This window comes from Trachurus japonicus, chromosome 21, assembly GCF_045865225.1.
Source record: "Trachurus japonicus isolate A0001 chromosome 21, Traja_1.0".
Lineage (NCBI taxonomy): Eukaryota > Metazoa > Chordata > Actinopteri > Carangiformes > Carangidae > Trachurus > Trachurus japonicus.
Genome location: NC_140927.1, coordinates 20,006,377 through 20,032,690, shown reverse-complemented (window position 1 = coordinate 20,032,690; position 26,314 = coordinate 20,006,377). Strand labels below are relative to the sequence as shown.

Here is a 26,314-nt window from a genome sequence, read left to right as displayed (position 1 = left end):
TTGGCAGCTGTAAGCTGCAGCTTTCATTCAAGCCTCAGTGATGTGGAGCTGTCCGTGGTGCTGAAAGTTTCCTGACGATATGCAGGCTAACATTTGGTTTAATTTCCCTCAACTATTCAATACATTATTGTGTTGTGTGACTCTTTGGCAGAAGGACAGTGGCTCCACTAAAACTAATTGGATCGGTGTGAGATGAGCACTCTTCCCTCTCAACAACAAATTGTAGAATAAGCTGCCTCCCACCTAGCCCTAAGCACAAATTAATCAGTTAATCATTTCTGGTCTTATCCCCACTATATTAAAATTAAGCAGGACTCTTCTGTGGCGATCCATGCCATGAACGCTGACAATGATTAGTAGCTTTAAGGATGAGGATAAATACTTTAATTTACTTTTAGAACCCTGAGAGCAACTACAACCACTTCCTCACTCTCTGCTTTTTCGCACACACACACACACACACACACACGGGAACGCTGCATGCATATAGGACCATACTGTAAGTCGTGTGTTTGTTTTAGACCCACTGACCAAACACAACACAACTGATAAGATGGGACCCACGTACAGGAAACAGGTTCATGATATTGTTAAACCTACAAGCACAAACCTCGTGCTTGTTCAGCTGCTTTCCACTTGTCCACCGGCTCAACCCCATGGCTATAGATTTCACTGGGGTTTGTGAAAGCCTTTAATTTACATCTCAATTCACTTCATCTTGAAGGATCTCTGGTATGGAGCCTATTCAGATCCTTTACTCACAGTCACGTCAAAATACGCCATTACAGGGAAAAGTGCTTCATGAGAAATACTATTTAAATAAGATGTCGTTAAAGTAGGAGAATAGCTTTGGTCCTCTTAAATGATAAATTATAGAAGAAGCAGAACCAGTGAAGGGACATGTTGAGAGGTGGGGCTAGTTTGCACTACTTTATATACAGTTTTATTTACAGGGACACCAGATAATAAGAGTTATGAGGTGGTGAGATGCATGATGGGAGAGGAAAGGAGTAATAACTCATTTTGTGATGCACAAAGGTGTTTGAAGTAATTGGACATTTATGTGAGGTACAACTACCTCATAAATTGAAAGTGTATTTAGTTACTTTGCATCTCTGCAGCGACATCATGCATAAGAAATGGACCAGCTCAACGGATGTTAGTGAAGCAGTCAATGTGATGACTTAACTGCATTGTTGTTCTTGTGAATGGACTCACATCTATCTCTCCTGCACCAAAAAACAAAACAAAACAAGATGGCCAAAAGTGTGTGTGTGTGTGTCCTGCCAATGACAATATCTGGAGACTATTCTCTCCAGTAGAGCAGAGAGGATAGCCAAAACACCCTTCAGGACCTTCATGTGTGCTCTCTCTCTCTCTCCCTCCTCTCTCTCCCTGTGTATGTGTGTGTGTGCATATAGGCAATAAGCTGCTCCGCCACTGCGCAATGATGGAGCTATCGCAACGATGGAGATGACGCAAACAGACCCAGCTCTCCAAAAAAGTGTTTCAAGACGAACATGGCGGCAACTTAACCGCGGTCCGAGATGACAATGGCCAACGGGAGTAAGGATTCTAGGCTTTCCGCCCAGGTACGGGACAGAGAAACCAGCCTGCGTGCATCGGAAGGGCTCGTTGCTCTCCTTTAAGTGAATCTGCAAAGCGAACGGCGGCAGACGCGCAGCGTCAGTACCGAGAGGCTCGCAACAGCTGGTCTCCCTGCACCCCCCGACGAGAGAACAAACCCGGGGAGGGACGGTAAAGGAGAGGGGGGCATGCGGTCAAAGAGGACGCCGTTTCCCCCCGGAGAGCCATGGAGAACCGGGATGCGGCAGCGCGAAGCTTAGTGTGTGCGGGCGCGCTAATTGGATCGGAATAGCACCAATTGCTGCGGGCGCGATAGAGGAGCGCCCTGGACCGGCGGAGGCACGGCACCCCACCGCTACAGAGGAGAACCAACCGGACTCCATCCCCCCCGCCCCCCCTCCCAAGTCAATGAGTATTGTGGCAGAGCAGCCCCCGCGGTGGAGTCGGCCAGGGCAGCACTTTTCTAAAATATGACCAGGGGTGCTTGGATGCGTCGGCAGCATGATGAAGGCTTAAAATACTGGTTTGCACCCCGAGAGAACGAGAAGCCATTTACCGAGTCGGAGCGGGCCCAGAGATGGCGACTGTCGCTGGCCTCTCTGCTGTTCATCACCGTCCTGCTCTCTGATCACTTGTGGTTCTGCGCCGAGGCGAAACTGACGCGAACCCGAGACAAGCGGTCGGACGAGGGGCTTGCAATCACGGACATGGGCGAGTACCCAAACTCCCTCCACCGACACCATATCCCAACATCACCTGACCCCCACCGTCTCGCCAGAGAGCAAGATGTTATTTTTCTAGGGAATTCTACCAAATCTCTGTGGCGAATGGACGCCTGTCACCCTGACAGCCTGTCCAAAGACTGCTTTACTTTCACGGACGCGGAGACCGTGTGCCTGGGCCTCTCCGGTGGAGGGGAGAAGGGGACACAGTTGGCGTACGTGAATCTGAGCGATTTGTACCTTTCTTTTTGTAATACCTACTCACTTTTGGATTTGTTTTACGGGTTTACGAGTCCGGACGTTTCCAATTGCACCCTGGATATGGCCAAGGGGGTGGATCTGCTGGGATGCAGCGAGTGTGTCCGGGCTTATCAGCGTCTTGACCTGAAGGCGGAAGAGAACTACCGGGAGTTTGAACTGCTGGTTCAGAAATACGAGACGGATGCATACTCGGTTAGGACGTGCATGGAGGAATGCAAGGTAGGACTAACGAGGCCACGTCGCGCACGCGCATACACGCTTGTGCATTTAAGGGGGTGGGTTCACAGTCGTCATGGCAACCGCTGGGCATATCTGTCAGTATATTGGCTTTTTTTTCCTCCTTTCTTTTTTTTATTTGGATGCCAGGGTGCCATTGAGGAGGCTTATACCTGTGCTTGTCCTGCAGCATGTGGCCCGTCAGGTGCACAGCTGCACAGATCCAAGAGGAGAGAGGTCACCACATAATCCTGCAGCCATTCATCATTTCCCCCCCCCCGTCTCTCCAGTTTCCTTGGCTTCACCTTCTCAGGCTTTTTAAGTCTTTTGTGAGCTGCGACTGTGGGAAGTGACATTTGACATTTGGAGGAAGGTCCAGGCTTGCTGTAGTAGGAGATGAAGGGAGAAAGAGTGAGAGAGAGGGGTGCTGTTGAGTGGTGCTCATTTCAATATCGTTAATAGCAGCGATTTCTGCACCTAATCCAGGCTTTGTATTGTCCCCGGTTTGCTTGTTGCTCCAATGACATACCTCAGACTGGTGCACAAGCCTGCATGTTGTGCTCATCTACAGCCTCCATACACACAGACAGACACACCTGGTCTTCAGCTACTTCATGCAACAACAAGGCCCTGTTCGACTGTGCCAGTGAATGAAAAAACCTACCTGTAAACACAGACAGTTGCTGATATATAGGCTTAAATTACACTGCTCTGCTTCATTTGTTGTGTGCTGCTGGATGGCTGCAGAGGGCTCTGTCCCCTCCACCCGATTAGCTACATCAGGTGTGTTCATGAGCTCTTCTTTGGCTGAACACTCCTGAGAGATGAACAGGATTTAGAATCGGTGCTATTGAAAGCATGGGATATTGTTAATGACAGTAGGGAGTTTGCTTTACAAGGGTAGCAGAGATTTATGTTGAGCCTGGCTTATACTGTATCTGTTTTAGATGCAGTGCGTGCACTGTGATGCTGCACTTCGGCTTCCACATCCAAAGCTTTGTTTTGAGGCTGATCAACTTTTCACCTTCTGCTGCACCGTGTTTTCGACTGATGCACTTGTACCTTGACCGATTTTCTCATCTCCTAACATTAAGGCTTTTGGAAATTTCAATGACAGTTGTTTTCGAATAGGTTGCTGTATCATCACCATGACAACATGATGACACAGGGTCAGGGGATGAACTTTCAAAAGCAGAAAATCTTCCCCCAAAAGTTCCCAAAATAAGGATCCTGCAACCCAAAGTAATTTATCTCGTTGTGCAAGGGCAGCTGGTCCTGAAGCTGTTAATCCATGTGTTTGTGAAGAGGGAGTTATTGGGAGGATATACTGTGGGTAAAGCTACACATTGAAATCATACGCCGTTCATAGGATTGTTAACCGTGAGTCATACCTTATTGTTATTCTTGTTTGTCAGAGAGTGTGTACATGCGTATGTGCACAGTATGCGCTGTATGTTTGTATGTGAATCCATTTCTATAACGTCTTAGGGCTGCTTCCCTCTTACGCAATCTAATCAGTAGTGTGCATTTGCACTCCTACTCTTTGCTAATGTAATAAGACTCAGGCAGGGCTACAGCAGCTTTTAGCCCCTTTAGCCCAATCTGAATTGCTAATCTGCTTCAGTGTTCGTGTGACCTTTGTGAAAGCACAGCACCCCAGGCCTGCATCACAAACCACTGCTCTTTGAAGAACCACTCTGTTGGACAGTAAAGATACTAGACAGCTTGAAACAATAATTATTCACTAGTAAGTCTTAGCTCTTTTATTTCTCTAATCTCGGGCCTCTCCACTGCTCAAGGTTTCTTTTCACACTGTCTAAGTGAATTCCAATAGAAACTGCAACATCAGATGGTGTTCATGGAGGATGCGGATAAGGTTTTGTCAGTTCTGTACAAGTGGAGGTGATGGAAGAACAGGTAGGCAATGAGATGAAAAGAAAGGAAGAGAGATAATGGAATAAGTGAGGAAGGATTAAGAGGTGAACTGAAAGGAAGTGATAGAAAAAGTAACTCTGTGTTGAAAGTGGAAATGTCACATCAAGACAACAATATCAACACACACACACACACACGCACATACTGCACGCATCAAAAGACGCTGTGTGAACAGATATAAACTGTGGGATGTTCTTTGAACACCTGGATGGTGTGTGGCACAGACTCTGCCTCCTTTACTGTCTGAGAGTGATGTGTTGTTAGAGTTTGTCAGTCAGCCGAACTAGAAAAATAAAACCAAAATTCATTACAAAACATGTGGAATATCTGGTTGGTGCAATGAAGCATACTTTTAGATATTAAAACAAACCACTTTTTGCAGGATTATTTTAGCTGGGCACCATGACTTACTAATGCGAAGTTTCTGTTTCATTAGAGATCGAGACATTTAGAAAGGCCTTCATGTGATGCAAATTGATGCACAGAGTATTAATTATTTAAAGTATTTATGTTTGTTTTTTCAGGGCAGGATCTTCTTCAGTGAACAGATTTCTTCATGTGTGGTATAAACACAAATAGAGGCTTGGCATTGTTTGTAGGCAAAATGATTGGAAGTGCTTTAGTTATTCAACAAACCTCATGAAAGGAGAAGCACTGCGTTTTCCTGATTTCACTGTACTAGTAAGAGTAGCTCAAGTCTGATATATTTTATGTGCCCTAACCCTTAAATTAAAATGCATGCACAATTATAACATTGTTGCATTAAGTGACATGTTTCTTCAAATCTACGTCCACAGAAGAAACAAGAGAACTTGGGTGTTTCAGAGCCACAGACAGAGGAGGGAAGTTTCAGTATCAGTATGAGATTCAGCTGTGGCTGTGGCTGCCTCTTGTTTTGAGTCCGACTTGTGACCTGTGGGCTCCACTTCCTGATTGTGTGTGTATACAAATCCCACGTCCTTCACTAAATTAACCGTCCCAGACCATAGCCACCACTTCTCCTATTAAATTACTCTACACTCAAACAAGATCATTCGATAGCACTCTTTCACTCTGACGTGTCGCAGCAGGAACAAAAAACAAAAAAACACATTTGAATGATAAAAGGGAAGATTTCCATATAGCTCCTTCAGTTTCAGGGTCTTGGCATTGTGTGCACTGTATCACTGTCTTGTCCTCCCATAACTGTTTACAACTGACAGTCAGTGTTTTAAAAAGCTATTTTTGAGGCAATATTTTTGCTCTTATTCTGACAGACACAGTGAGAGAGAGACAGGGAAGTAAGAGTGAGAGGGGAAGACTGCTGTGGTGTGGTTAGGACTTAACTTTTATGGTTTGTTCTTCACCAGGTGAACCATGGCTAGAGTCACTCTATATTTTAGATAATGTTCATTATTGTATCAGTGATAACAATTGGTCCTTTAACCTCCATGAAATCCATCCATCGACCACCCACCACTGGCTACACTGCTTATCCATGCAGGGTCACAGAGCTGGAGTCAGTCCCAGGCTGACGCAGGGCCTGATAGATTACCAGTCTACGGACATACTGTATAACGACAAACAACATTCACACCTACAGTACAGTATAGGCAAATTAGAGTCACCACCATTAAAGGGATAGTTCACCCAAAATTGAAATTTCACCCTCATGTCGACTAAGGGCTGGGAGAAGTTTCAGAGTTATCCGTGGCTTCTCTGAGTTACAGGGGGTCTCGGCGTAGCAGTGCATGTCCATATAACGGTTGCAAATGGATACCAACCCGAAATGCAAAATTGTCCCGAAAAAAATTAAATAAGTCTATTTTTCAAGCTTGTTTGTAGCGGAAGCTCCTCTTCCCGGTTCGTCAAATATGGACTGCATTTCGGGGCTTCAATACAAGACGGACATTACATACGAGCAGCATGGAGGTATTTGGATGTTTTTTGGTGTGTCTTTTTGTTACAAAGACAGTTGGTATCCATTTGCAACCGTGCACTGCTACGCCGAGACCCCCTGTAACTCAGAAAAGCCACGGATAACTCTGAAACTTCTTCCAGCCCTTAGTCGACATGAGGGTAGGTAGATAATGAGTGAAATTTAAATTTTGGGTGAACTATCCCTTTAACCTGGTATGCAAACCTTGTATCCTCTGGACTGTGGGAGGAACCCACACAGGAAAACATGCAACCTACATGGAAATCAAGTCCAGAATCTTCTTCTTGCTGAGGGGCAGTAGTGCTGACCACTGCACCACAGTGCTGCCTTCAAAAAAGTAATTAGTTGAATCTAAACTATGAGCTTTCCTCAAACCTAAACAAACCATTACTACAAACCATTGTCCTCTCAAAATGAGAGTAGTTAAATTTCCTCTTGCTGCTGGTGTGGGCACAAGGAAAGGAAAAAAACAACCTAGTTGGTTGACCAATAGAACAGAGTCATGTTCAATGTTATTAGTAAGACCTGCGCTTTTCCTACTATGATGAGTCAAAGTGTTTGCTGTAAAAAAGGTCTATTGATGCACATTGTTGGGGGGGAGAGTAGAGCGTGGTGGGGCGGCAGTGGCTCAGGTGGTAGTGGCTCAGGTGGTAGAGCGGGTCGTCCAGAGGGTTGGCGGTTCGAATCCCGCTCTGTCCCGGTTGCTGCCGTAGTGTCCTTGGGCAAGACACCTTACCCACCTTGCTCCTGATGGGTCGTGGTTAGCACCTTGCATGGCAGCTTCCGCCATCAGTGTGTGAATGTGTGTGTGAATGGGTGAATGTGATGTATGATATACTGTAAAGCGCTTTGGGTATCGTTTCCGATGGAAAAGCGCTATATAAAATACAGACCATTTACCATTTACCTACTGTTCCCTGGTAAACTCATTTCTCATCAAGACACCAGGAGGATATAATAATAATTAAAAAAAAACATGTTTATAGAAGCCGTGCAAGGCTCTCAGTATCTGATGTTTCCAGAGTCAGACCTCCGTCATTTGAGAGTGACAACATGCCTGTGTACACAGAGGCATACAGGGCAGGTGGCATTAAAGGAAGTTCACGTTATTATGAACAAACAAGGTTCTTGTGTTGCAGCGATCAGCGGCATCGGCACAGATCGGTCGGTGTTGGTTTCAGTGTTTGACAAATTTGTACTTTCGGTGCAGAGTACCTTGTGTACACAGGATCACCAACAGAAAGTCAAAAATAATACAGGGAGGACGTGGAGAAGCTGTTTTTTTTGTACAAACCTGCTGGTCTCTGTGTGCATGTGCTTGGCAAAAATCTTGCAGACTCATATGTTGTTACACTATTCTTCTCTTCTCTTTGCCTCTTATGTTGTTTACACCTTTTCATCTCTTTGTACCTATATGTACCGCACACACACACACACACACACACACACACACACACACACACACACACACACACACACACACACACACACACACACACACACACACACACACAGAGCCCCATATGCAGTATTTCCTGCAGGTCCAGACCTGACTGTCCCTTCCGGTGTAATTTAATTTGCACTCCCATAATTCCCTGCTTTCTCTGGTGGCTGTGTCTCCAGGGCTCTGTCTCAACATGTTGATGTCGTTTCTCCCTCTATCCGTCACTGTTTCTCGCTTACTTTCACATCCTCCGCCTCTTTGTCTTTCTCCCATCAGTGTCAGAGCTCTGAGGAACCTACATCTCACATTCGCATGTCCAGTATCTGCCTCTACATCCATCCTTCCCTCCCTCCCTCCTCCTCCTCCTCCTCCTCAAAGACTTACTTACCATCGGGGGCCTTGATTTCCCTCTCCCTCTCCCCCAATCTGGAAATATATGAGTGTTGAGCTCTCTTTTCTGGCTGGAGTGATAGATACTGATCTAGGTTAAGGTCCTTTCCTTCCCTTCAATTACAGTCCTGTCCACACAGATCCCACTGTGTGCTCCTTCACCCAGCCTCTCTGGCCCTCTGCTTATTAAATCACCTCTCCTCTATCACTCTCTGTTTCTACAAGACTATTCAGCTGAGCCCTCATTTAATTTAGCCGTTTAGGTTTCTGCATTACAAGAGCGCTAAATGCACAGTGCAGCTGAAGCATTAGTTTTCAGGTACTGGGTCATAATTCAAACACACTGAGCACATTTGATTTGATAATGGTGCAATGTGAAGCATTAGAGCATCATCAAAATTGTTGCATGGCAATTCATCCAATAACCGAGACAGGAAATTCTCCATCTGGTCCATCTGGAGCTGTTCTGGAGCTTTTGATTGTATGACATGATCTTCCTCAATTGGCGATGTCTTGTGTGTTACAGTTAGCTAAAATTTGCCATTTCTCTCAGTTCCTTTGTAGAAGTTGAGACATCAAGTTTACTCCTCATCATTTGAGGAAGATCTTGCAAACAAAAGCTTCACAGCTCATAATGAACCTTCTGGTTCATCACCACCACCACCATCATCATCATCAGAAAAGTTCCTCTGTGAACAGGAAGTGTCAACCTTCTGGTGGCACTAGATGCAAACTAAGTGTAACGAGCAGAATCAATAGGCTGCTGTAAATGTCAATTCAAGATTTAACAGCAGTGTTTCAGAAATCTGTCAAAGTAACTGACCAAACAAACCTGTGAGCTCTGAGTTGCTCTGGTGGGTGTGTGGTCAGAGCTCGTCCCGTTTGAACATACAGAGCCCATAAGCAGGAAATTACTGGGTTGACTCCCGATCAGGTTGATCCTGTACTGAATGTCAGTCTCTCTCTCTCCCCATTTCCTGTCTGTCTTCGCTGCTTCTCTGAATAAAAGTGTGAAATGGCCAAAAAATAAATAATTCATCCAGGTGAGCCCTACTGTTCTGTAAGTGAAAATATAACAAAACAAAATCTGCATTGTTTAGTATGTGCCAAAGTATTACGTACGGTACACTACTATGACTTTATATTTCAGCCCAAAATGACAAAAATAGACTTATATACAATATAAGAGCATATGTTCCTGTGTATTTAGTTTTAATCAAATACATATTGTCCTACCCTGCACATTTGTCCAAACTGTCAGTTTTCAAACAATTAAAAATTGCTTTAACACAGTACATATTGTTCTGCTATCAGCGCAGACAGCATGGCCCCACTACAAGTTCTGCACTTTTCTCTCTCTCTCTCTCAAATTCAATTAGGGCTCTGTTGCTTCTCTGCGCAGCTCAAATAGATCCAGGGAAACTCCCCTTCATATGAGCTGCCAGTGTTTGTTTCTCCCCAGGCAGGAGATAAGGGAATGCGTCTGTTCGAGAAGAGCACAGCAGCACTCCCATGGAAACGCCTCCTCGTCGTCCTCTATTCCCCATCTACGCAGCACAATGAGACCGTACGGCTCCCTCCTCCACTGCCATGGGTCTCAGCTGCTATCAACACATCCACACACACCCATTTCTTTCTCACCGTACCTCCTCCCTCCCCTCCTCTCTCCCTCTCACTCATCATAAGGTCACTATTCTGAAAAACAAAAACAAAAACAAAAAAAACTCCTCATCCGCACACAGTTCATATATGGAGGAGTGATGTCCTGTTTCTCTGCTGCGTGGGTACTGGATGGGTCTGCAAAAGAATCCAAAGACCATACAGCATGCGTTTTGTCCGATGTCTGTGTGAAAGAGCGACCTGCATCGCCCCAATCCAGCTCCGCCCACAAAGAGATAACATTTACCATGAGTTCTTTACAGTAAATTCATCCAATTCAATCAGATCTGTGACAGGAGCAAATGATGACTTTTTTTCTTTACTGCTGGTCTCTCCTCTCCTCATTTCTCACTGTTGTGCTTACATGAATGATTTGTTGAGTGGGTGATGTGTTATGTTTGATTTTTCTGTGACAAAGTGAAGTAAGAGAGTGTGTGTGTGTGAGAGAGAGAAGGGGCTAGAGAGAGAGAGCAAATGTCTGCTATTGATAACTGACTCCATACAAGATGCATTGAAAGCCGGGGGCATAAAATCGGTAAACATCAGGCATTTATGTATTCAGGCTAATGATGATTTCAAATGCTCAATAGGCCATATGCACATGAAGCGTTCAATGTCTTCATAGCTTCAGAACAATACCACAGGATGCTGCACGGAGGAATCGTGCACTTGATGGTGAACAAGAGAAGGATGACAAAAATCAATACTATTAGCAGAGCGATTTTTAAAAACACAAACCATTTGGGATACACCAGTGCTGCCATGACAGCCCTGCTCCTTTGTTTTGAATCGCACACGTGAAGTCAGCTCCCTCTGCGACACTGACATTGATCCGCAGACTGAATTGTTTATTTGCGATGAAGAGAAATGGGCTTTTCAGTGGGATGAGTCATTGATAAAAATGGAATCCATTTAATCAGAACTTCATTGAAGCAGCCCTGTGTAAGCCATTTATAGGGCGTAAAGTGCAAGTGTGTGCTCTTTAGACACTATTTTTAGAGTGATGTCAGTAAGCTGTTTAATGGTGCTGTAAATATTGAATGAGAAATGGAATGGAGCAGTACATCACACCTCATTTACAATCTCTGCTGCAGGTAGAGGCATCTCAATTATGAATGATAGATTAGGCTGATAAATAACTAGTTCTGATCAGTACATGTGATCTACTGCATATACTGCTGATGTTGCTCTATAATGTTCACGCTCTCTGTCACCTCTGTTGGCTACACCCACCAGGAGGGATTTATTGTAAAACAAGCTTATTCTATCAAATCTCCAAGCACTTCCTGCTTTCATAGAGGAATGGTTGGTTTGTTCCCCTGAGCTTGATTTGTGAGCCAGCATTTCCTTTCAGGCTGTTTTCAAATCCCGGGGTTGTCAAAATCTGAACTTTATAAAAAAACATTTGAACCCTAAGTTTGACCATGCTGAGGCTAAAGGGTTGTTTTCAAGACATCATAGATTGAACCACTTTTAACTTGACTCTTTATTCGCTCTTGGTACGAGGTACTTTTTCCACTGCAGATAGTGCTCCCTCAACGCTTTAGTGACCTCACTTTCAATGTGCTACACATATTAACAATGGACGATATCAAAGGAATACCAAAAAGAAATGTCTGCACTTCTTAATTTGACCAAGGCAGTTTTGTGATTATCTGGAACTAGGGGTGCACCGATACCACTTTTTTCCAAAACGAGTAGTGTACAGGTACTTGCATTTGAGTACTCACCGATACCGATACGAAGTACTTATGCCTTAAAGTTACTCATTGTCTGTTATTTGAACGACATTCCTCAGTATGTTTTTCTTGTACATGGGTGACTGTCACAAGTTTCACTGCAGTACAAACACAAATTTAACAAAATTGTCATAAAGCCTAAGCCTACTGACATTCAACATTAGTGCTTTTACTGTAAGATTTGAGTAAAACGTTGTCATATACTGAGTACTGACATTTAAAGGGACAACGAGGAGTTTCTATTTGGTTATAAAAAAGTCTCACGTTAATGTGGATGAATCTCCGCTACCCACACTTGTTAATGGGCCCATTTTCGATAAATATATCGTTTTGTCTCTATCGTTATTTTGTTATTATTAGTGGTGGTGGAAATGCTGGGCGAGCCGACCAGCGTTTCCTTACTTTCAGTTTCGTGACGAGTTATGAGAATAGCGCAGCCGAATCGCCGTTTATGGTCGGGACTATGACGGTATCTGAACCTCTTTGAACCTTTGACTTAAATTGATGAATGAAAACATGAGTCCATCTTGCGCCGGTCAAAGAATCTTACGGTGCGCGCGGAGGCTCATAAATGTAGTGTGAAAAACGCTTCGCTTTTCCAAAACTCCTCGTTGTCCCTTTAACAAAAGTGCTTTGGCAGTGCAAAACATACTATCTGAAATTTAACAAAACAAAAGTGAACTCCTTATATTCTGCATCGTGCTGAGATTTCAAATGTTTAATTAAAGAGGAACTATGCAAGTCCGGTCGCTTTTCTGCTGTTTTGCTATAGCCGTCCGCCTGGCCATGTGCATTTGTTTACAACGAAGCGGTGGATATCGTTGTATAACACATACAATGTTACAACGTGTATATTTGTGTAGTCTTAACTGTCATAAACAAAAGATTATGGGTTATGGATCGTGTTTGTGTCGCGGTGCGCAGAGACGAGAGGGGGACACCGGGGCGGCGGCTGAGTACACTGATGTTGCAAGGTTGATTTTCAGCCGTGAGACGCCAGGTGGAAGGCAGAGAGCCTCCATTCCCACTTGTAACAAGTCACAAGTCATATAGTTAACCATCACATTTACTTCGGAGCTTTTTAATTAAGGTAAAAATGTAGCATAACCATGGGAATATCCTGCTTAGTACCTCTTTAAGTTGCTTGTGTTGAAAGCGGTAGATTTTGTCCCTGATCCTCTCGAGAGTTTTGCTGGACATAATTTGCATTCTGCTTTGTTTTTGTCGCTCTCATTCTCCTGAAAATATTTCCACGCCGCTGACATTACTCCTCGCTGCCCACCTTGCCGTCAAGTGCTGTAAACTGCGCGCTGCCGTAACGTGGTATCAATTTCGTGGTATTATTGTCATTTTATGAGTACGAGTATGAGTGTTTATGTCCGGTATTGGACAGATACCCTCTCTGCATCACCTCTTGTGTGAACCCCGGAAGAGGTGATGCAAGATTTATAGATAATTTTTGCCCATGGAAAGGGCGAAAAAAGGGCAACTAGAGGGTCAAGTTGAACTGTGCAGGGCTAGTAGCCACTGAACGTGCTTAGGACAGATTGGTCACATGGACAACAGCACAAAAGCTCAGTTTAAATGCAGCAATCAAAGATCAGAGATGCATTCCATTCAGAAAGATAAGTGTCAGTCTTTCTAAGATATACTGTATATGTTGCCTTGTGTTGTATCCTTCTGAGTGTAAGTACGTAAACTGGTCCGTGGAAGCATTGACTTGACTGAAATTACTATCCATATTCTGTAGCTGTCACATAAAGAGCAAAAGTAAGACACTCCATCTATCCATCCATTGTCAATACCTCTTATCCATGCATAGAGAGTCACAGGGGGGCTGACAAAAGGTGAGGGTGGGGTGCAACCTGGACTGGAGGAACAACTTGCACTCCAGTTCACCACAGTAGTGTGCATCATGTCCTTGGAGGTTGCTGGAGGACCCAGAGAAAACCCAGGGAGAACATACATACTCCACACAGAAAGGCTCCAGGAAGAAAGTAGGACAGTGATTACAACACAAAAAGCCACATAGAGGACTTAACACACTTGTCTGATCCCTGATCAGTGTAGGGGTGAGAGAGCAGTGATCAGTAATCAGTGAGTGAGACCCTGCAAGGATAAAGTAAAAGTTTGTCCGAGTTAAGATGCTAATGTGAGTGTATGACGACAGCGCTGAAGTTATTCTTCTAACCACTGTTCTCTGGACCGGAGTAGTGCCGGCTCTGATTGTCATGTCTACCAGTAAATGCTGCAATCAGATTTGGGATATGGCTGTAACCGAAAGTGTATTAAATTGCATCCGGAGTTTTATTTTTATCTGCATTTGAGACACTTGAAACAGGGTCTGAGACAAGAGACAAGAGGAAGGGAAGACAGGAAGGAAAAAGAAACAGCAAGCCAGCAACAGTGAAAGTGTGCTGAGAAAGCTCCAGTGTGAGCATCACTGGCTGAGAGACAGAAACCAGTCACAGTTCCCAGACTCTGGTGACATTCTCACATTACTGAGTCATCATCATCATCAGCCGCTCACAGCATGTCCTGATTCAGAAAGAGCAGAGCAGAACGGGAGAGAAGACATGCACTTGAACATGCAGTCCCGTGTCTGTAAACTCAAACTGTGCTGTGCTTACACTGCATGAGCAGGGACACAGTAGCACAACTAAACCAACCAACACACACACACACACACACACACACACACATGGGAGAGAGGCTGACAGCGATCAGGTGATGACAAATGAATGGGTAGATCAGAGGGAATACTCAGGGGTGTGTACAGCACGATGCGTGTCAGATCCCCTGACATACTGTATTTTCCCTGGGTTTCGTACAAACAATTCATTTGAGCACCTGGTCCTACCTAATCCTTTACCATTTTAATCAGGCTAGTGTTTCTGTCAATGGATGAGTGTGTGTGTGTGTGTGTGTGTGTGTCTGCAATTGTCTAGCAAGGGGGCATGTGTGCACGCATGAGCGCACGTTGGCATGGCGGCATTGTGGGATGCTGTGTTCTAATTGTTTCCATTGTCATTTCATAAATTCAGGTGATGGGAGCTTTAAAGGAATAGTTCCACGTATTTTGGAAAATAAAATTTAAAGTTTGAGCTTGAAATATAACATTTTCCATCAGAGGAAAACTTGAGACTAAAGATGTCATTCTTGATTAATCAACCAATTATTTTCATGATTAATTAATCTTTTATTTTGTTCAGAAAATAATGGAAATGACTGTTATAATTTCCAAAATAACATAACAGAATCGATTATCCAAATAGTAACAAATTAACTTCCTGACAGTTGAGTGATCATTAAAAAAACCTAATTGTTTTAGCTTTATAGCTGCAACTGCATGATATTATTATTATTATCATTATTATCATTATTATTATCATTATTTTTATTAATATTATTATTATTATTTTTTTTAACCAGTGGTAACATTTTGACATAAAAAGCACAGGGGCAGTTGAACAGTTGCTTCTGTTATGTAAAAAAAACAACAAAAAAAAACGTGACTACGCTTTGATCAAAAATGTTTTCAGTCGTGTTTTTTTTTTCTTTTTAGGTAAACACAGACTTAAAGACAACAATGTGTTTCATAGCTTTTTTTCCAGAGGTGCATCAGGCTAACAACCACTCATCTGTGTGATACAGATTTGTTCTTTTTTATTTACATTTTTTGTGATTGCCTGTGTTTCTCCTAAAAAGCATTTTTTTTTCCAGGTGGGGTGGAAAAGCCTCCAAAATAGCATTTAGAGCATATTACACTAAACACCTCCATTCAAACCGATGCAAATGAGTTTGTGTCCTCCTCACATCCCTCATTATGAAGCCAAAGAGGCTGATTATTCACATCATTACTCCAGTGGCACCTAGCAACCACCTCATAGCCGAGGAGCCTCGTCCGTGGCTGTGATATACAGTGGACCTGTATGTTAAGTATGTCAGGCCTCTGCGGTCCCTGGTCCAAGTAAGGATTTTTGTGAGTTGGCTGAAGCTAAGAGAGCAGTGTCCCCGCACCCCCTACCCTTCAGTCTGACAGTAATTTGATTGTGGATGGTTCAAGGAGGGGCAGAGAGAGAGAGAGGTTATTGATGGGTAGAGATAGAACGTGGAAAAGGAACAAAGCAAGACAGAAGAGGAATGGAGGGGAGCTTGACCTGATGATGAGGGTCTTATCGGCACCTCTTCGTAATGGTTTCCTTTTTTTTGGCGCGCTGTTTGTGTGTGTATTTGTGTGTGAGTGGACGGATGGTGGAAGGGGGTTTGTGGGGTTTTTCACCTGCTGAAGTTCCTCTCTTTGTCTAAAACCCCTTTTATTTGTCCATTCGTTCTCAGCCTCCATCTGCCATTTGTCAACTGCAGCTTTGCCACTTTTTGTTTTATCTTTTACTCGATCTTTGCTTGTGTTATCTCACAGTCTTCTTTTCTTTTTTCTTTTTTTTATTCTCTTTGTTCCATGTTTTTCCTGCTTGGAAACTACCTGTTTGGCCTGGATGGTGCTGCAGACATATCCTGCCTTGTCTCTTTTGTTGCAGTTTTGCTTTACAGCAGCACCACTGCCCTGTTTTATTCATCCCACATTGACTTTTCAAAAGCACCAAGGTAGAAGTAGAGCCCTTTCATCCCTTGATGGTGGGATCGAGTGGTCATATTTACTGTATACAATGTATACAAGGAAATCACTTGAGATGATATGCAACAGGCATCTTTATCTTTCTGTTTTTTACATCTTCCCCTTCATCTCTGTGCATCATTTTTTCCTATCTGCTGCAAAACCAAAAACACAACAGTGATCAAAAAGTACCCATGACTCATTTCTCTTAGCATGAAAACACAACATCTTAAACTAGATTGATGCCTTTTAACCTGTGTAATTGTTATCTATTGTAGATCTAGATATGTCTCTACACAATTTAGGCTCCTTATAGATTCCGTTTCCTACATGAGATGTTTTCATTTCAGGGGCAATTTCACCACAAAGGCCCACTGATGTATGCTTGAGTCATGATTAATGATCCATGCTAGTGGTCGACTGCTGTGGGTTTTTCAAATAGCCGATGATGCAGATAGTAGAGAACAGGGTGGCCTATATATTACACCAATATTATATTCCTGTGTGTGTTTTGCTGTAGATATCGTCTCTCCACTATAATCCCTAAACTCTGACCTCTGTATTGGCACTTTCTCCACACTGTCTCCTCTCTGTTCAGCCCCTCCACCCATTTCCTTTTTGCATCCCCCCCATACCTCTTCTCATTTTTATCAAGGGAGTCACCCATCACACAATTGCTGCCCCGTTCGTCACCCTCCCTCCTCTCACTAGCTTGCTCCCCGTAGCCCTAATCCTACTGTGCAGGCTCTTAGCTGGATAAAGCTGTCTCCCACCCTTTCTCTTTATGACAGGATTTACAGCAGCCTTCATATCCCCCTTTTAGCGCTCTCATGGTAGCTCCCATCGTTACAGGGCTGTGCTCTTTGGAAAGCATAAAAGTCAGTGGCACAGCAGAAGGAAATCCCCAGAGGTCTATAAAACAAACCAATCATAGTTTCAAAGGGTTAAATACAATGGAAAAGACTGTGATATCTCCATGCAAAACGTACGTACTGCATTGAACAGATATTACAGTAAAAATAGAAAGGTCAGGGAAGGACGTTTTTTAACTGGCCTTTACTGTAAACACGTGTTTTCTCAAGCTGTCAAGTCAAGAAGCCTTTCTTAACAGATTATAATTGTCTAAAGATATTCTCGTTGGACATAATTTGTGGGTTTGGGACTTCCCTTATACCCCCCTTTTGGCACTGTGTCACCCACTGCAGTTTCCATTAAACAGCTTTAGGAAGTCAAATCTTTTCTCATGTAAAACAAACACGACCAGGGGCTCCAAATTAGTTTTCCTCAGCCACTTTTTAAAATGCGATTGTCCTCTTTTTCAATCGGCAAACAAATGTCTCTGGCTCTTCATTTTTTCCACAGTGTCCTCTTGTCCTTGATGTCAGTTAGTTGTGGTATGCATTGCAGCACTTGAGCATAATTCCTACAGTATAATCTGCCGTGTGTGTTGTTTCATTCCCGCAGTGCAGTGTCTTCGAGTGGGACGGGATGAAAAGGAGACGTGAATTTGTCAGACTAGATTTTCCAAATTTCCAGTGTTTGCAGTGAGCAGCGCTGGTGGGCTATGAGGGAAGGCACAGCACTGCATATGTGATTGTGCTTGTGTGTGCGTGTGTGTGACAGTGTGAGTGAGTAAATGAAAAGAGAGAGTGAGAGAACAAGGGCGACTTTCACAAACTGACTTATTGATTTCCCATTTGAAAGCAGGGGTGAGGTTTCGGACGAGAGAGGATTGGGAGGTGGAGTCATTGAGAGAAAAGAGGAGATGAGGTGGAAAGAAAAATACAAAAAAGTGAAGCGGGGGGTGGGTGGGTCGCAGATTGACAACAGATGAAACTGATGATGATTTGAAACGTGGCAAGCTGCACACACATGTAGAAGAGGTGGGGAGCATGGGGGCTTAACCTTAGATTGATGCTCGGGGTCAGGGCACTCAAGATGCTGATAGCAAAACTCTGGCATAGGAAATGATTGTGACTGATCGATAAAGGAAGATGAGGGTCATATGCTTCACGGAGGATGGTTGGGCTGAAACACCTGACTGCCTCTCTCTCTCTCTATTTCATCTCTCCGTCTATCTCTGTCAGTTCTCCATTCACCTCACCATCAGCTCAGCCTCTTCCTCTTCTCAGTCTCTGGTTCTCTCTTCTGGGTCTGATCTGACTTTCTCTCTCTCACTGTGATGCTGTAACCCAACCTCCGGGTATCTGCTGTTTGCTCTGAGAGCCAATCCGACAGCAGCGCTCCTGCTAAACCTCAGCTCCCTTCAGCTTTACAGAGCTTTATTGTGAATTTCAGCTCACTGTGTTTAACTGTTTGACCCACAAATCACACAATCATTCCTATATGTTAGCTCTAAGAAGTCACCATACACAACCTGTTCAGCATCAAACAACACAGACACTTTGAATCTACTGATTTATCTCCCTCAGGGGTTGGTGGGAGACCAAATCCAGAGCTACTAAAATAGTAAATGTTGGCTTGCTATGTGGCCATAAACATGACTCCACATTAACAATAATGTTGGTCCATTCATACTTTCCATACTTTTGGCAGGATCATGAAGTTGTGTCCTTCACTACATCCTCACAACAGTAACATCATTATGTCCTTGTCCAAGATATTTTACATTGACTTGTGCTGTGTCAGACCTCATTAACTTTAATGTAAGTTCATGTCTCTGTCAAACCACCCCCCCTACCTCACCCCACTCCCCACCCCCAATCAAAACTGCTATACTTAACAAGTTGCAAAATTGTTGCTGTTTATACAGTGCAACATAATATCAGCAAAACTGCTTCTTTATCATTTATTTATTGAACATGTAATAAAAAGTATAAAGCCAAGAGAAAGTTTCAAAATGACACTGAGGCCAGAAAGTGCGGAAAATGTCTAAATATAAAAAAAGATGCAGATGCTATAAATCGTTGGTAATAATAGCTGATCGTGAACGTCATTGTCAGCACTTTCACAGATCTATCACTGCATTCTCATTAAAATCTATTTTTAGTGAAGCGCATGCGCTAAGAAGCAGAATATTAACAGTAGTCTTTCAGGTGCGTAGATCTGTGACGTCCTGCTGATACCTACGTAATTTGTTGATTACCAGGGTTGGAAACTGATTGAGAAGTTTGAAATCCACTGTGTCCCTGTGCTTTTCCTCTGCCTGCCTGGATTTCCCTAGCTCAGTTTTTTTTCTCTCTCTCTCATTCTTTGTGTGTGTCTCTGGTTCCTGAAGCTGCATAAACAGTGGCACAGTGCAGCAGCAGCAGAAGCAGCAGCAGCAGCAGTAGGGGAAGGAGATTGCAGGTGGAGCACATGGTGCTTTTATAAGTCTTTGGCGAAACCTCAGATCCATTTATGTATAGGCATGTGTGAATGTGGTTTGGTCACGCATGTGGTGTTCAATGTGTGTGTGTGAGTGTGTAGCATTGTGTGCCTGTTCTTGGGGCTCAGTGTAATCACAGCTCTAATCTGTCCTGCTAGGAGTCTGTGTGTGGGTGACATTAAAGTTCTCATTAGCACTGTAACTCAGCACCAATGTCACTGTGAAGACACCAACGACACATCCACTGCAGCAAAAAATCTACCCACCATATCCGTGTTTGTGTGTCTGAGGGAGAGGGTAAAAAGCTTTTTAACAGCACAAATGATTTCTTGCACCTATTCTCTCCCTTCTTTCCCCAGTCGTAGCTAATGTGCTGTCAATTTCATTACTCATGTAGGCAAAATTAGATAAAACAGTACACGGGTTCTCTGTTTTAACAGCATGCACTATTAAAAGGCTGAATAAGTTATGGCACGCTGCGCCGCATATTCATTAAATAACTTAACAGTCCTGTGTATAGGCACAAGCTATTTGATGTGGCTTTTGCCGAAAGGCGGGAAGAAGGAGAAAGAAGGAATAGTTGGGAAGAAGGAAGAGCGATGTTGCTATGGTGACGGGCTGGAATTGAGTGGAAGATGTGGTGTAGACGGTTTTACTGAGTGGAAACCACAGTGAGTGAGTTACTGTACAGTGCAAGGTCTACCGCTGCTATTGTAACCTGAGACGCTGCCTGTGCTGCTGTTTGCATCCTCCGACCAGAAAGACAAGATGGATATTGGCATCTTGTCTGTGTCATCTCATCTCTGCCCCGGTGCCTCGACCCAACTCTGACTGCAGCCTGAATAAAGTTTTTGCAGATTTCACACATCCCATTGAATCGCCCTCTAATGCTCAGCATCCACTCTTTTACCTATATCCATAAAATGCTTACATAGAAGCTGGCTGTTCTGGGAGTGTGTGATGCTAACATGCTAACCTGTCCTATGGAAGACATCTGGGTGCAGCCAATCCAGCGTCTCCTTGCTACTGTGTGAGAGCCTCACACTGGGATACAGATTCAGAGCTGGATGTAGGATGAAAGTTTACAATGTTGTTAGCTGTGGGAAATAAATTTGGAGCAGACTAGATTTTATGGTTGCCCTTGAATGATTTATTATTATTTTCCTTAGGAAAAAAAAAAGAGACTAGGTTAAGTGAGAAAGGCAGCAAAAAGCGAGAGCAAGAAGAAGAGGAAGAGTGAAGAGAGTGATAGCAGATCCATCAGACTTGTCTCTTGTGTCCTTGGTGACGCAGATCTGCAGTTTTTCTGCAGCAGGAACAACAGAGAGAGAGAGAGAGAGAGAGAGAGAGAGAGAGAGAGAGAGAGAGAGCAAAAAGAATATATTTCGAGGGTCAGGGGCTGAGACAAGCAGTGGAGCTCAGGGAATGAACATTCAGCACCTGCAGAGGAACTTGGCTCCTACAGTAGTTCGTTTTTCACTGGGATGAATGAGGGTCTATGATTTGCATTAAATAGGCTAGCATCCCAAATGCAATGGCAGCCTCAGTGCAAAGCAGCTTTATATTCAGTAGCTGTTCTTGACTTGGTGTCAGTGTTGAAATGAATGGATATCTCATTTGGCCTTTGGGCTGGGACTATGTCGTTTTTGTTGTTGATGGTCTGTGTATGTGTGTGAGAAGGTGGGGTGGTAAAAAGCCCAGGGCTGTGGTTGGTTTTTGGAGTTAAATTTTAAGGCTGAAATTAAAGAATGGACACAGAAAGCTGAAGCAGGCTGATAAAGCTCAGGCTATGTTTTATGGACATAGCTCTGTTATTTTGTGCTGTATATTGCTAAATTGGTCCCTCTATAGGTCACCAGAGCTCTCACTAGCAGCCAGCCTAATGATATGAGGTAATAGTATTCCCCTTTTGTAGAGGTAAATGATGGGGTAAGCAGGTTCACTTAGTCATGCAGAGTTAGCTTGATGACATCCACAGTGTTTTACTACTGTGCTCACCTGTTAAGTGGTGCTTGTGTTACAGCATCATTTTACCACTTCAGCTGTAGCCTACAATTTCACTTAAACATGCAGACACTTCACTTTTACTTACAACGCAGTTTCCCATACTTGTAATTTATGACTAATTGAGCTTAGTTGCCAGAGGAAAACACAAGCTGAAATACTGATGTTACAGGACCTCTGCCGTATTATGTAGGCCTATTCTGAAACTGTATGTGTGCTGGGTGATGAACACAACATTTGGTTTGATCTAATGCAAATTAATAACCACGGCCAATACCGATATTGATGATGTTAATTTTATTAAGCTGCTACTGTCATAAGAGAGCAACATATTTTGATTTATGAGGACAATGCATCATTAACTCTTGGCTTTGAAAGCATTTCCTCATATTCTCATTAATTCACATGCATTTAATGTAACGTAATTCAGTTCTTCTTTTTTGGCATAAATCCCACTTTCACTCATATTTACACTCACAACAATTAACAGTAATTATTGTGTAAGTGTTATCGGAATTGATCGTCCTTCCACTAAATCATATCACTGATACTTAATATAATAATAATCATAATAAAAGATTTGGCAATCTTCAAGATTATTTGCTTTTTTTAAGAAAAAATGTGCTGAAATGATAATCATGTTCTTTGTAACTTTTGTAACCTCACATGTTCACATATTTTCCCTATATACAACAATATACTGTATACAACAATACAGTAATGTTTTTTTTTTGTATATTTTCACTGTAAAACATTACAAATTGTACTCCAGTCTCCCCTTCACTTTTAGAAACAGCCTGTGTATGCAAATTAGCTTGCTGAAATGACATGTAGGTGTGAGTGTTTATAGCTGTTTGTGTGTGTGGGATGATAAGGGATTGGAATGGGGGCCTTTAATGGGGAGCAATCATAGGCCAGAAAGATGTCATAGAGTTCATGCAGAGAGTGAGACTCAGGTCTCAATGAGGCTTCATAGTCTCATCGCCCACCCTGTGGTCCCTATAATAAGACCAGGAGAGCAAAACAGAAAAAAAAAAATTGAGTGGGAAAGGCTGTGAGATTTCAGACAATCTAGACAGAAAGGTGTTAGACACACTCAGCCTATATTAATAAGGCGCAGAAAAGTTTAATAAACTTTTTATGAAGTCAGTCTTCCTCCTTTCTTCAAATGAAAGAAGTATCTTTCATTGTCTTACAGTAAAGTGTGCGTAGAGTTCATTAAACGTATGCTTTCTCTCTGCCTTTTTAAAATTTCAACCGGCCATATTTAAGCTGATGCAGTCAGAGTGGTTCTATAAATGGACCATAGAAAACTTTTTCTAAATTAATAAAGGTTAATGCATTCAAGATGGAACACTTAATCCTGCAATACAAGGGCGTTCGGCCGAACATTCACTTTCAGTATGTTTGATATCAGTTTCGTCAATATTTAATGTGGAAAATGAAGTTAAAATTTAAATGGTTTTTCTGGGCCTTTACCAAATCAATCCTTCTGAGGGGTGAAGGGATTTTTTTTCTTTTTTTTTTCTTGTTCCTCTGCTACTTACAGTACAGTAAAAGTCACATACTGTAGGGAGCATGACGTTTGCTCATAATAAACACAACAGGTCAATGTGGGAAAATTGTTCTCTGATTCAATAAGAATAGTATAGTGTTTTGTGATTTGACCATGTTTCAATAAAATGTCTGACATGGTGACTTGTGAATGAAAATGAATGTTAATTATACCAAAAAGAAAACAATACTTATTAATATGTATTTGGAAATATCCCTTTGAAACATAGTTTGGTAACTGTAACATTCAGATTTTCAGTTTGACATGAGAGCAGCAGCAGACTCACAATGCTTGTGTGAGTGTTTAGTTTAAATCCAGGAAAGAGGGCAGTGGTCACTCTTATGTCCTCATCACAGTGGGTCTCAGCTTCTCTTTAAGAAACTGGCCAAGTCACCGGCTGTTCCCATCAACCAATGATCATGAAACTGAAGGATATTCAAAATACAATAGGCTACTCAATTTAACACAATCTCAGACTGTGGCTCTTTTCAGAGAAAAGCACAGATGGAGCGTTGACATTGGTGACAGCAGGGAACCAAAGTGTCATTCACTGGAGTTATAGTCAAAACACATGAAATGTCTAGAAACAGGCCAACCTCCAAAACCTTCCACTCAGGCGACATTATATAGGCTATTAAACATATTAAAATGTTTTTTTTCTTTTTTTTTAAATTAACATCCTTGGGGTTTCTTTTGACTTGAATCCTTATTTGTAAAAAAAAAAATTACCTGTGTGGGAACTGGAAATAATTCATCATTTTACTTCATTTCAACCAGCTGGACAGAAAATTTGCTATATCTGACCTGAGTGCTCTTCAAGTAATGTATAAATGCTGCACAATGGGGCTGCCTGCTGCTGTCAGTTTAGATCTGATCATTTTCCATCACCACATCTGAACCCACGACAGACAGACATGCTCAACACAGAGTGCACAGGAGCTTATACCCTTGTGCTCTTTGCAGCTGTGGAAATAATAAAACGTTACTGATGTCAAAGATGGATTAATCTCTCCTAGGTCCCCTCCAGGGAAAATCAATAGGTCTGAAATGTTTAGTTTATTGATTAATTGATCAGTTAGTTGCTTGAATTAACAAAAATGCCAAAGGGATATTTCAGTTTTTTTTTTTTTATTTCCAAAAATGTCCACAAGCCTGTTTGTGGATTTGCCATTATAGGGCATTGAGTGTAAATTGATGAGGGGAAAAATAAATTTAAATGATTTAAGCTCAAGGCTGCATCATAAAAAAGGGTTCTGAATTCTTTCTGAATTGCACTGTAGATGTAGGAGATACAGGAAACCTTTTAGGGTTTGTGCACATGTTGATTAAAAATTAAGTTCAGTGAGACAGCTACAGGAACTGATAGATAGTGATATATATAGTACACCAGTGAGTGGGGGTTGCAAAGCTGCACATTTAGTAAATATCCAAGATGTACGGTCCATAATCCATCCCTTTTCTGTATGTAGACCCGTCTGTCTTACTGTAACATATTGGCAATTCAATTTACGATTTCTTTTGTGTAGCTCAAATGAGCCTTTAATGCATGTGAGAATATTTCTGCAACTATACCAGTACTGTGGCCATTATTATTTAAATTAAAGGTCATAGTGGTCCACACTGTGTGCAGAGGTTTCTGTGTAAGATGATACTGTAGCAGCTGGACAGGTCACACCTGCAGCTTGTGTAAGGTTTCCCCCCCTTTAGCTGTCTGAGGTTTACCAATGTGTGTGTGTGTGTGTGTGTGTGTGTGTGCAGTATGTTTTTGTGTTGTTGCTTTGCACACTCAAAAAACAGAGAGTGAGAGAGTGCACACCTGTGTATGTTTTGTTCTGTGTCAATGTGGCCCTCTGAAGCCTGATGTTATCAACCTCTGGTGATGAAAGGTAGATTTTGTCCTCTCCAGGTGTCCCTGGTATAGAGAGGGAGGGAGAAGAGAAGACAAGAGCTTGAACATTCATGACTCGCTTATTATAAACTCTCAATCATAGTTCCAGGTCTAGTCATTGGTCTTAAATCCCTTTGGATTTATAATCAGCCTTTTGTATAATCTCCGACAGGACTAAAAGCCATGGACAGTCACCATGATAATGAAGCACCTTATGGCTGCAGACTGAATAATTTAGTCTTAACTGTCCAAATTTTAGTTTGCGATAAGGTGTAATTAGGGTTTGTAAAGTGGAACATCTGGATGTTATTTTGGTACACGGAGCTACAATTAATACAATTAATTAATCTCATCCAGCAGCTCTGTAATGATCCTTCCTTTGTTAAAGGAGCTATTTGTAAGTTTTGCTTTTGGTAGCTATAGGTAGCAAGAACAGTTCACTTACCAGTATTACGGTCAGTCATTGTTGTATTACCAGGCCAGGGCTAGCTGGTTAGTATGCTAACATCAGAAAGACTAAAATAGTGACACAAATCAACACATTTCTTTTCCACAACAGGAAACAAAAATAATTTTGATGCTGAAGTTGTAACTTTCTTTCTAGACTCCCAACTACTCAGCTGTTAATGCTAATGTTGTGCTATGTACCACTAGCAAAATTTACCAATAGCTCCTCTAAAGGACCAGTCCAGAAGAGTTCAACATAAGTTCAACATCCAAATTAGTTCCTTTAATCATCAAGAACTGTCTCTGGTTATTTAAAGCAATGCTCTTAATTTGCCTCCATTTCTATCACTAGGTAACAATGGACCGGTTGGCATGTCTTGTTATTTCCCGATACCGAGTCACTGTGGCATTCAGTCTCCTCTGAAGAAGTAGCATTGCTCAGAGAGCTTTTGGGAAACCTCTTATCTAAGGACAAGTATGTTAATCTCTCTATGTGGCAACAGCGAAACTTGCAAATAACTAATTTAAATCCACAGTGTTTGCATTTAGAGAGATTCTGAATCAGCACTTTAGACGTAGGCTGCTTCTGTTCCTGTTGAAAACTGT

The 26,314-nt window shown here is 42.5% G+C and overlaps 1 protein-coding gene across 1 annotated transcript in view; it reads left to right on the top strand.

The window, feature by feature from the left end:
* Positions 1 to 1,365: 1,365 nt before the first annotated feature.
* Positions 1,366 to 26,314, top strand: part of nalf1b (NALCN channel auxiliary factor 1b) — an 81,758-nt gene continuing 56,809 nt past the window's right edge. Inside the window, exon 1 of the mRNA XM_085764965.1 lies at positions 1,366 to 2,789. Coding sequence (XP_085621091.1) covers positions 2,058 to 2,789 — 732 coding nt within the window. The 5' untranslated portion in view covers positions 1,366 to 2,057. The remainder of the gene's footprint in view (positions 2,790 to 26,314) is intronic.